The sequence below is a fragment of the Penicillium samsonianum genome, assembly GCF_028829775.1.
Source record: "Penicillium samsonianum strain IBT 33392 chromosome Unknown utg000010l_segment0_segment0, whole genome shotgun sequence".
Classification (NCBI taxonomy): Eukaryota; Fungi; Ascomycota; class Eurotiomycetes; order Eurotiales; family Aspergillaceae; genus Penicillium; species Penicillium samsonianum.
Window position 1 is genome coordinate 750,782 of NW_026643268.1, and position 12,646 is coordinate 763,427.

The window sequence follows — 12,646 nt, forward strand, 5'->3', positions numbered from 1 at the left end:
TTTTCTCATTAAATTGAGTAACTCGGGGTGAACAGCAGCTGAGATCGAGCGTCAACAGTTGAGGTAACCGTTGAGGTAACCGCTCACTGACTCTTTTAAAGGCGGTCGAACTCAGGCCGGCACGGTCATGGGTGGCATGACAGCAGCCTCGGTGTGACTGCCGGGCTATAAAAGACTCTTCAGTACAATGTCTCTTGCATTTCATTCCAAATGCCACGATGGACCATCCCACTTCGCCTTGCCCATGTGACCGGCCAGCTAAGAGACAGTGCCGGGTTTCCCACGACCCAGAAGATGAGAATGAGTTGCAAAGCCATCCACAGCAATCTTCAAACGACACAATCATTGAACCCGAGGTCGGTCATACCCTCTTCGATAGCAAACGAACAAGATCACTAACACTACATAGGTTCCAGTGCGCACACCCGGTTCCCTTACGGCGGAGTTCATGAAGCTTCTACACCACAACGACGCCCTGGCTACACCAGCCCTCAAACTGCTCGACTTGTACTTTTGCCTGTGGGAATGCTACGTCGTCAAGTCTGCCGAGAAGATACGACTTGAGGATGAGCAGCGACAGCTTCAATGGTTAAATGAGTGGCTAGCAAGCGACAGCGACATCCTTCTACAGCTCTGCGATGAGCAGACATTGATACTGTGGGATCGAAAGCGAGCAGTTCAAGCAATTTGTAACGGCGTCGTTTCAGCCTTGCAAGCAAGCGATCCCAAAGCCTTCCATGTTAATGGGCCGTGATGAGGTCTCGGCGTTGTCGAGCGCTCGTGGGCAATAACGACACCTGTATAGTTCTTCTATCTACTGCCTTCTGTCCCGAATATCATCCCTCTTTCTCGAGGCCCATACAACCGCCGGCGAAGTTCCGTTAGGTTTGGTGACGGGGTGTAAACATTTCACGGCTGTTGATACACCCAACGCTTAGTTTAGGGCATTTAGTATCTGGTCATAATTCCTCCTAATACGTCCAGACCTTGTGCAATCAAGCATAGATAAAACCTCTGCTCATCCTGCGGCATTCTGTCCTTCCCAACCCCCGTTAGATCGCCAGCTTATAAACTTCTGTATTTCACCACCAGCCTTCGACGGCGAGTCTTGAACAAAAATGCGCGAATCGAATAAAAATGGTCTGTACCCGTTGTTTCAATGGTTGTTTTGTGCTAATATTGGCAGACTGTGACTTGGATCTCGGCCTTCACGCCATCTGGTATGAGTGCTCTGGCATACCGACACCGCCTCCCTGTCTCGCCAACGACTCCGAAAATTCTCGGCAGATTCTCTCAAATGAGGGTGAGCCTGCAGGAGATAAGACTTCAGGGTCGTCCGTGATCGAATGCCTTTTCCATCCCACTTACGAGAAGCTGTCAGCCTTCAGGTGGACTGGTCCAGACCCTCTGTCCATGTCTAATCAGGCTAGCGACTTGTTCCTCTACATGTCAGCTTTCGCTTTCCCTAAAAACGTGCACTGGGTAGAGACTCGACTAGTCCTATTTGATCGGAAACCTGGCGAGAGTATAGGAGAGCATCTGTTCTTCCTACCCCGGGTTGAAACGGCCCTGGGGAATCTCTGTCGGGTACGCGGACAGCTGCTAGACACGATCCATGATTTTGGTGCAATAGGCAATAGCTTCCGACTGTCTCTACAGCCTCGCATGGAACTTCTACAATACTCGAGTCAATCGACACTTTCTCCGCTAGGTACGCTACCGACGACACTGTCCCTGAATCCGCAGATTTTGTGAATGATATATTGGGTGGTTACAAGTGAGATCGGTCCAGAACGTGGGGATTGTTCGCAGACACAAGGAATATAAGCTGATGTTCATGCTGTAGTTCTCCTTCAATTACAACGTCATTGTAATATTTCTGCTTCTAAACAATAGGAAGAATAACTCCGAATAGCCGATTTCTCACTCTCCTCTTGCATTGTCCGGGAACCCTGCGAGATTGAGTCTGGAAGGGTGGTTCCAGTCACCAAGTACGCTAGTCAGTCTTTCCCGAGATGATTCCAGTGCCTGGTCGAAAAAGCGCAGCCGGCACAGCTGCTTGTCGTGGCGAAGCTGAAGACCGTCCCTCTCCTTTCTCAGGTGCGTACCAGTCTCCTTCAAGTTCTGATTGCTCTGCTCCAGTTTATCGCCATCAATGTGCTTGGACACACACGACTCCCATAGGCGTCGATAGAGTCCGACAATTCGAGTCGCTGGAAAAGCGAACTTTGGATCGTCGTGTTCGAGGTCTGCTAGCACCTTCAAGATGGGTTGAAAGGGCTCGGTCGCCAGAGTGTGTCTTGTATCTGCTTCCTGCTGCGAAACGGAGAGCTGCGATTGTCAGCAAGAGCATTGAATCCGGGTCGTTCCACTTACCAAAGGAGGGACATGATGAGAATTTTCCTGTGATTTGTCTATCTCGCTAAGGATTGGCAATTCAGTGGGCTGCTGTTCTGTTTCATTTTCCTGGTCTGGCGAGCTGTTCGGGGCATCCATTCTGTCCGCAGGAGAATGTCAAGATCTGGGCAGTACCATTTCTACCAGGCCTTGGTGTTTTATAGACTGCGCAGACGCAGGCGACCGTGTAGTGGATTTTACGATCACCACAACTGTTAATTGATGCAGTCAGATTTTGACTAATATTTTGTTACTTTCGGCGGGCTGTTGACAGTCAATTTGATCATAGGATAGTGATCAACGAGTCGGTCGGGGAAATCTGATCAAGCCTCGCGATGTTGAGGGTCAGATATGAGCGCTCATCGGGGAGATATATATTTCAATCGGACACCTCTTTCCACTTTCGTTGAAAGTCTCAGAAAGTCGACAAACGGAACATTGTAGAACTTACAGTAACCTAAAAAGGAAGGTCAAAAAAGAAAGCGAAAAAAAAACTTAATGTATCTTCATGGTCACAAGTTCGAAAATTGAGTGTTGACAACGTTAGGCCAAGCTTCAACGGGTTGACGGGTCGAGCACCCGCACATCCTACTGTGTCCTCGCTTTCCGCAGTCTAGACGGACAGATCCACAGCTCAACACAACCAACACAACACTAAAGCGAGGCTAGGAAAAAAAGTCCATAATTTTAGGAATGAAATGTTAGGCGCTTCCCGGTGATTCAACGTTGAGTCGCTCGCAGATGAGGTGATTAGAACAAGAACAAGAAATATGAGCCTGTCATTGCAGATTGAATAGCAACCAGTGCCTCAATTTTAGAGAGCCGTGAAGGATTCAACAGTCAGCCAACGTTTCTTGACCAACTCAGCATCCTGTTCTTCAACACGACTCTTGCTCGTCTCTCTCGCTGAGCATCTAAAGGCATCAAACTGTGCAAATAGACGCTGTAAAGAGAAGCCACGAGTTTCAACAGGTCTCAAACAAGAGAGGTGTCCTTAACACGTTCTACCAAGCAGAGCACTTGCGCAACAGAAGGAGCCGAGAAGCCTATAAATACCTCCTCTACCCCCGGCAATTTGCTCTACAATTTATTCACTTGACTCTGCAAAATCGAGCAGGTTTGTGTCTGAGCCACTTGATAAGTTCTTCCCCATTGATCCAGTACTGAAATTCCCACTGTACTGACATTTATAGAATACATCGTGGATTAGCAAGCCAGACAGTGCCTGTGAGAGATACAGGTATGATTCTCAGCAGCTTAACTGTGCCAACCAGTCAGCCGATCAAAGAGACGAGACTTAGGCTGACTGGTCAAAGTGTCTATGCGATGAGGTCTCCGCCACAGCAGCCGACTGAGCTGATTTACTGTACAGCCTCTGTGTGTATTCCCAAGAGAAAGCGCGAATATCCGCGTCGCAGGTATGTAACTTAGCCTAACCTGTCTGGAAATTTACTGATTCTGAAGACAATGCGATTCCAATCGAACCGATATTCGACGTAATGCACGAGCGCAAGGACCGCAACTCTTTGCCGTCTCTTCGTCCCTAGTCTTGGCCACCAGAACCTGTGAGTCATGAATTATGTCGCGAATGTACCAGCTAATGAATGACAGTGAATATTGACATCGAACCAGAGGGACCCGGGGATACAGCACCCCCGTTAGTGTTCTGCACAAGCCATGGCCTACACACCACTCCTTGCCCCGTCGCTCCAAACTACGCAGCATACCGTAGGTGAGGTATATGAATCAAACGAGCGGCCAAATAAAGGTGCGAATATCCGATTGCGTGCTTCGCTGCATAGAAGCTTGAGAGGTCCATTCTTCCTGATAATGTGAGTGATTTATCGCCCCCGCTGCTGCGCTATATCAGTTATTTGTGCAGATTTTTGTGCTCCAAAACACGGACCCCATTACTGATTTCATGCCATTGTACATAGGAGCAGCCCATCGCCATTGAAATATTCCTGTTGGGAATCCTATGGCCGGATCGGAGATAAGACCGAGGCGTCACTACGACGCATCACCGCCTTCACACCATGAACGGCGAGGTGTATGAACCTCTTGCCGTCCCCACCGTGAGGTCTTATCCCATTACGACTGTACAGTACAATGTCTTGTCACAGGTGGGTTCGTCATGCGGCTTTGGGGCTCAGAAGTTGCCCGGTGCACCCAACGTAGCTTCGAAGCGACCGCCGGAGAGTGCGACGAACTGGATACAACATCATGCCAAATGCCATGATGGTGACTGCATTGATGAAGAAAATTGTAAGTGATCTCGTCGGTAAGATAGGACCACGAAGCTAATTGATCGTCTCGCCTCAAGCGAACATTTTGCGAACTTTATGAACAGGTAAGTCATGACAACTCGTCCAAGTGGTAAGCCTTGCTGACTCGGATCATACAACAGGAGGTCCCTTATATTCCCGTCACTCGAGCAGAATGCGAGGCGAGCAAATATCTTGTCTGCTCGAGCTCCCTATACCGATGCGATCGCATGCTGTCTATCACTTCCACATAACCACTGGTGGCATCGGTGATGAGCCAATGTAAGGTCCAGATCGTCTACCTCGGGCCTTCTCTAAGTCGAATTTGTACGTCATGTCATGTGCTGATGTGTCTACCCGGTACAGAGTCCAAGCCACAATGGGCTTATACCACCGTGCGTCTCGGTATCCGAAAGAATAGCTTCTTGTGGATTAAAATCCTGGCGTCCATTGGGTGATCCTCATTGTCCTCGGTTGGCTTCTCGCATCTTTCCAAACCTGGAACTCCGAAAGACCCGAGGATGCTGGAGGTTTTGTCTGGCTTTATGGCAGGTGAGTCTTACCTCCGCAGACGGCCAGATTGTTAGTCCAAGTCTGTGTGCAAGGAAAAGCTGAGGCAAAGGCCCCGTCATATCGAGCCCACAGATTAACATTACCATATCAGCTAAGAATCGAGAAAAGGAGACCATCTAGTCCCGAGTCACAGCCGAGCCGACTCAAGAGCCACGAGCTACGAATCACCGACCTTTACTGTCCTACCTGATCCTACTCCGCGTTGCTGAGCCATTCGACGTATTCGAGCGGGTGGAGACGAACGAGCGGAAACGAACCAATTGAACATGCACGTCGCTGCATCAAGGGCGCTGCCAGAAATGTTGTGGTGTCTTCGGACAGATTTTGGTATACTTGATGCCCAGGCACGCTTTTCTACCCAAGCCGGAGCAACACATGCAAAGACCATTCACCCTGGAAGTCACTGCAGCTGCAGGTTAGTCAAGCTGACCACTTGTGTTCTTTGTCCATTGACGTTGTTTTCTAACGTATCCCGCGCAAGCAGCTCTTACTAGGAATGGCCGGATTCTCTACGTCCCCTACGTCGAATGTCCTGTATCATCAACTATTTGTTAGACACACCGCGCTCTGGACGACATGTGGCATATCACTGTTCGGACAGATTCACTGAAGGTGGCATTGATGTCCCTAACAAAATCACCCAGAGCTATCCTGCTGTGCGACCTCTTTGACTATCTCCGACAACCTATGCTGAAGTTTCTACCCCTAAGCAGCCTTCATGTGATTGCGTTCGGGGGGAATGGAATAGGGGCATGTATGCGGCTCCAAGCCAAGTAGATCACACCACAAAAGTCCGTCGTAAATGTTAGTGGAGTCGTCTTTACCAGCTCTGGTCAAGATGGCGCTTGCTAGACCCCGATCGGGCTGCAACCATGTTCTCTGGGCAGCAAAATATGCTTGATCACATGGACTCGAGTACTGCACCCAAAAAGCAGTGATCGCCAATTTGAGTGCAGTGTGATTAATACATGGGCGATGGGCTCGCAATATAAATCGTAGTTGCTGGCGGGGATTACTGACAAGGGTACGACGGCTCCCATATGTAGAAGGAGCCGATCGGATGTTCTTGAGCCAAAACCCTCAATAATTTGGTTGTCTTTGCTGCGAATCCAATTTGACTATCGCGACCGTTCTAGGATGTAGGCATTCTACAGTGGATTAGATTGAGTGACTTGCAAGCCGCCTGAAGCGATAAATTTGACTACGCAAGGAACAGTCTATCGCATCACGATGTTTAGTTGAGACAACAAATGGTATTTCGAGCGGCTCCTCTTCAAATGCTTCTACACCTGGTAGGTTTGATCTTGAGCGTATTGTCTGATTATAGCTGAATCAATGGAGGGAAATGTTTGCATTCGACCAGCTTAATCGAATTGGAGGCCGTATGCCAACTTCACCGAGTGATCACCAGGGGACAAGAAACGACGCGAATTGAAACAATGAAACTGATATCTCTGTCATGTGGATGAGATGGCAAGAAAGGGCTCGCGCTTAAGACCGTGAGACGTTGACCACCACTCACCTTCACCGCCCGGCCATATACCACCACAACACACATCAACACCCTCGTCAACGTTCATCAACGTTCATCAACGACCATCAACGCTCATCAACACCCTCGTCAACCCCCTCGTCAACGTTCATCAACGTTCATCAACGACCATCAACGACCATCAACGACCATCAACGATCATCAACGCTCATCAACACACACCCTCATCAACACACACCCTCATCAACACACACCCTCATCAACACACACCCTCATCAACACACACCCTCATCAACACACACCCTCATCAACACACACCCTCATCAACACACACCCTCATCAACACACACCCTCATCAACACACACCCTCATCAACACACACCCTCATCAACACACACCCTCATCAACACACACCCTCATCAACACACACCCTCATCAACACACACCCTCATCAACACACACCCTCATCAACACACACCCTCATCAACACACACCCTCATCAACACACACCCTCATCAACGTTCATCAACGCTCATCAACACTCACCACAATACCCACACCAACACTCGCGACTCACAAAAACACGCCTCTATTCGCTCTACGCCCTGATGGCAGATGCATTCTATTGCGGCGGGAAGACTAGCCGACCGCAAACCATGAAGACAGGAGGGTTGGGAACACGGCGATCGATAACGAAGGTTGAATCTTGAATCTACGATTCTGATATTGGTTTGCTTCTATCTAGGGCTCATTTTATTTCTCCAATGATGATCCTTCGAAATACGAAATACATCATCAAGATGTTGCGCAGATCTTGGCTTCTTCGAGTACTCTTGAATACTCGAATACTGGTCCCTAGCACCACGGAGAGGTGCCTGCACATCGCTAGAGGCCTTGTTCACGCAGCAATCCCCTGCGAAGCATATTTGTTGACGCAGAGCTCGTCCTGCGAAGCACCTTTTTACGCTCGCGGGGCTCAGGGCAGCGAGGGAGCACATTTTTACACTCGCGGGGCTCGGGGCAGCGAGGGAGCACATTTTTACCCTCGCGGGGCTCGGGGCAGCGAGGGAGCACATTCTTACACTCGCGGGGCTCGGGGCAGCGAGGGAGCACATTTTTACACTCGCGGGGCTCGGGGCAGCGAGGGAGCACATTCTTACACTCGCGGGGCTCGGGGCAGCGAGGGAGCACATGTCTTACATCGCTGGGCTCGGAGCAGCGACAGCCGTGGTCACGGAAGCTCTGAAGTCCTTGGTTTCGCAGCACCCCCCTGCGAGGATTATTGTTGACGCAGACCTATCCTGCGAGACACAGTTGTTGACGCAGAGCCTATCCTGCGAGACACAGTTGATAACGCAGAGCCTATCCTGCGAGACACAGTTGTTGACGCAGAGCCTATCCTGCGAGACACAGTTGTTAACGCAGAGCCTATCCTGCAAGACACAGTTGTTGACGCAGAGCCTATCCTGCAAGACACAGTTGTTGACGCAGAGCCTATCCTGCGAGACACAGTTGATAACGCAGAGCCTATCCTGCGAGGATTGTTGTTGACGCAGACCTATCCTGCGAAGCACCTTCTTACACTCGCGGGGCTCATGGCAGCGAGGGAGCACATTCTTACATCGCTGGGCTCGTGGCAGCGACAGCCGTGGCCACGGAGGCACTCAAGCCCGCAGGCAAGAGAGGGACACCATGACACATCGGAGTGTGAGGACCGAAGTCCTGATCTTTTTGGGCTGGGAATCCGGCTCCTTTTATATTTTTTCGGCTACGTCTCGACCAAGGAACCAGTTGCGCAGATGGTAGCGAGAACCACTGTCTCGTTATTGGCGTTGAAGACATCTGAACAACGTTGAAATGGTGTTTGGAGACTTTGTGGCCTACCGACTCAAGTTTCCACCTGGATCCATTCCTTTCAAAAACCTGCGTTGAGTGCGGTGAACTTCATCAACTGTTGAAAAGATTGTGATACCGCAAGAACATGATTCTCACATATTATTGAATTTGCAATTAAATCACTGAACGCGGTGGCACTCTTAATCTGCGCGTTCTAGCCACGGTCACCGTCTCTTTCATGAGGGTTGAAGTGCTTTAACGGACGTTTAAATACTACGTCGGAGACTTTGTGGCCCACAGTCACGCTCGATTGTACCTGTGGTTGGCCTGTTCCGCCAAGAAGTGACCCCCTTGGTTCGACTGGAATCGATAATGTCGAATCCCTACGCTTTCTGCGGTGAACGCTTTCAAAATTTTCTTGGGCTAAAAGTAGATATCACCTAGACAAGATTTCCCATGGATCACCAAACGTTCCCAATGAAGTCGGTCAGCGCGCTTAAACTCTAAAGCAGACTTAACTTTTCTGCGGAACTTCCCCCACTCATTCTCTAAAAATTTCCATTTTCTTTCTCAGGCTCGCACAAAAAAAAAAAGTCATGGAATCGCCGGATCGTGTCCATCGAAATCCTGATCATGGGCCTCGCAGTTATACTGACCAAGTCCTGAAAATGCTTAAAGACAAAGCTCTAACGGGAGAGAAATTTCGTCCTCAAGATGCGAAGGAAGGCCAATCTGAATCGATTGCCTCCATCCAAGGGAGCCGACGCGGCAGTAGGGTTTCATTCAAACGTGGTCGGGAATCGGAGTCAGCCGATGGTCCGTCCTCAGGGCTGCACCGACATGCGAAATATGCAGCTGAGCAGTAAGCAAACACCTCCAATATTGCTAGTCATCATTGTCGCTTTCTAACGAATAATTTGCAGACCTGCCAACCGAGTGAAGTAAGTGCACCTTTGATGTCTGATGGCAAGAGAGAGTAGGGCTGACAGAAGGATACAGACCAGAGAGCAAGGGCCCCAAGCGCTTACTCAAGAGAAAGACTGCCGTCGATGTTGAAATCCTCAAAGAGGAGATGGAGGATGTTAAGAAGACGGTTGCATCTCTTGAATCGCTCTTGACCGAACGATACAAAAAAAAGCGGGTTTCTTTTGCAGAGGATCTTCACTGAACAACCCAAGCGTGTCGAGAAGTCTGATGCAAATCTCTCCTATGGTATTCGGGTACGGATCTGGAAACAAATCGTGAGTTTTTCGAGTGGAATCGGTATCCAAATGTACTGTAGAAGTGACAATCTGATACGATAAGACAGCTGTATAAGCAGCTTTCGCGGTTCAAGCCCTTGCCGACCATTTTTAGTAACTACCCGTTCCCTAGTCCACTGAAACCTCACGCGTCAGTGGTCAATAAATTTGAGATGTCATCGTTCTCGTGGTGGAGTATGTCAATTCTTGTGGCCCGCGCGGATAGCCAGCTCAATTGAGTTTCGATGACTGTGGATGGACCAGAAAAGACCACTCTTCATGTCAGTATACTCCGCAGTCCTCTTTTGGGATTGAATGACCTGCGAAGTGGTTCAACAAACCCAGGGTCGGAAAAAGCACGCGAAAGAACACCGGCATTGTTTGTGAATCTCGCGGAGTCATAGAGCTTGGTATAGTTCAGATTACATTGCCTATTCAATGACAGGAGGAGACCACGGGCATGATCACTCAGATTTGGTGGATTCTCATGTGATCTGCCGGACGATCATGAACCCACCCAGATTGTGGGCCCTTCCACTAACCACATTCAGTGGCCTTGGAACTTTCTCTCCCTTTCAGTCTGCTCTTGGCGGAGAGAAAGTCTAATCGTCAAAGGATTCTACGTCTAATCTAATTTTACCGTATCTGAAGATGGTTCGACGCATGGTTTATTTTTTTATTCTTCAATCGCCCTGGGAGGGCGATGGTGCTACTGAAGATAATATCATGAACTATCCATATGCGTGGTGGTTACATGAAACCGACTAGACAGTTCCGTCACAGTAATCTCAGGACAATCACAAATCAAAAATTCTGCATGCTCCACAACACTGGTTCCCATTTGTGGGTTGGAATATGTGCCTTTTGTAACAAGTGGATCATTACTCGATGCGAAGAACCCCGGCGGGCATTGTGACCCAAACCCCTCAGCAAGCCATCCTAGTCGAGTTTATTTCCATGGATTGCTTCGGAACCGGGCAACGAAGATGCTAGCCTTCAGCTATGGAGGGAATTCGAAGTATTTCGGCAAAAATCGGACTTGTTATAGCAGAGGTGTCGAACATAAGCCTAGTCTCCAGGACAATGAAATGAGTTATTTCAGCTACCATGGCTCATGAGCTAGGTTCTCGTGATCGCCACCCCCTCGGCAGATTGCAACGCTACTATCACACTGATGAGACCCTAGATACAAATAGCACCCAACGGACCAATCAAACACCGCGCGTGAATTTAGACAGACGCAGGTACGGTTCCGCAATGCAGATCCCAGCGACGACCCACGGGACAGTAGATCATGGAGGTTCTAATTGCGGCCCGGAGAAATTCGAAGGATTTGCAAGGGTCCAGACACGATCCACAAACCTAGTCTTGACGGGCCGTCAGAGTACGGATGGAACAGGTCTTTGTTGCTTGGGAGTCTGGTTGGGGCAGATGAGGTATTTGGAATATCACATAAAATTTTTGCAACGAGATCCGATCCGCGGTTTAGTTGCCCTCGCAAGAGAGTGACTGGTCCTCCGTCGAGTGGGAAGGTGCTGCTACCTCTATCTGGTCTATAGAACGTTCTAGAAGCTATGTCTTCTGTCCTGCATAAACCTTCCTCGTAGAAAGTATACTCTCTTTGAGCCCGACCCATCCTCTCCCTATCTGCTCCAACTCGATGGCCAGTCTGCCAATTCTAGCAGATAGTTTTTGAAATCAATGTCAATTGTGTAAGAACAAGATCGTAGATTTAAACAAAGTCTCCGGTTTGTGCACTAGAGACCGAGAAACCGATTGGTCCGGGCCGACCCACAAAGTTTATTTCAAGCACCCAGTGCATCTTGACCATTACTCTGGCGACCGAGAATATTTACGAATAATGTTGTTTCCTTCTACAATATACTATACTTCGCCTGCGTGAGACCTTGGAGAGAGTACCCGATTTTCCCTCTGAATTCTCGGACTCTGGGACAGATTTAATCACGGGAATCCAACACGCCAGTGGAGCAGATGCCTATAGATAAGCTTTCGATTAAGTTCAAGCTTGAATCCTTCTGACAACCTATTTCTCTCACCGAGCGAGCAATTCCATGGTTTTCAAAACTCTGTTGTCGAATTGATTCGGGATTCGACTACTGATCGACGGTACCGCTCATGATTCCACGGTCTGTGTGAAACAATTTTTCCTCATGACTTGAATCTGCCAGTCTTGGGCTGACTCGGAAAACCTTTGCTTCTCGTCAAACATGACTAAGGAGTGGCTCGAAGATAAGTCGTATGCCTCAGATTCTACTCTACGAATCACTCTGCTTTCGACCCCGACCTAACCGAGTCCATTTGAAAATGGAACCGAAGATATTACCTCGAGCTGACAAGAATTAAGTGAATTTTGTAATTTCCGGAGAGCCCCTTTGCTACCATGACCTAATCTCGTTCCAAGGACACTCATAGGTCTGTGAGTCTTTATACACTGCCCGCAGTATTTTCTAGACCGCATGGGACTCCGATGACATTCTCCTGGATTAGAGACAAGAAGAAAGAACGTGCATGTATAGCTGATTCATAACAGCACTGTAGACGGCTGTGTTTCAAGGGCACGAGAACAGTGCTCCATTTCACAACGTTTGACATCTGGGAGGCCTCCAATGGTGTTAAAATTCCGAGGAAGGATGATTTCTCTTGTTTTTATAATTACATGGGGAAATATGTACAGGCACGACGAGATTCTTCATGCTGCCGCTTGCTTGCGGAGTCATCACAGGCGTTTGTTATAGTAATGTGCACCAGGACTAGTTATCGAGGTAGTTGACCACTGTTGCTTCGATCTCACGACGTAAACCGCATGACAACAAACTGCTACT

The 12,646-nt window shown here is 48.9% G+C and overlaps 1 protein-coding gene across 1 annotated transcript; it reads left to right on the forward strand.

The window, feature by feature from the left end:
• Positions 1-9,158: 9,158 nt before the first annotated feature.
• Positions 9,159-9,730, forward strand: N7471_013826 (uncharacterized protein; the record flags this gene model as incomplete). Its single annotated transcript, XM_057286544.1, has 3 exons — positions 9,159-9,424; positions 9,486-9,503; positions 9,562-9,730. The coding sequence occupies 3 exons, from the start codon at positions 9,159-9,161 to the stop codon at positions 9,728-9,730; spliced, it is 453 nt and encodes a 150-aa protein (XP_057129023.1).
• Between the last annotated feature and the right edge of the window lie 2,916 nt (positions 9,731-12,646).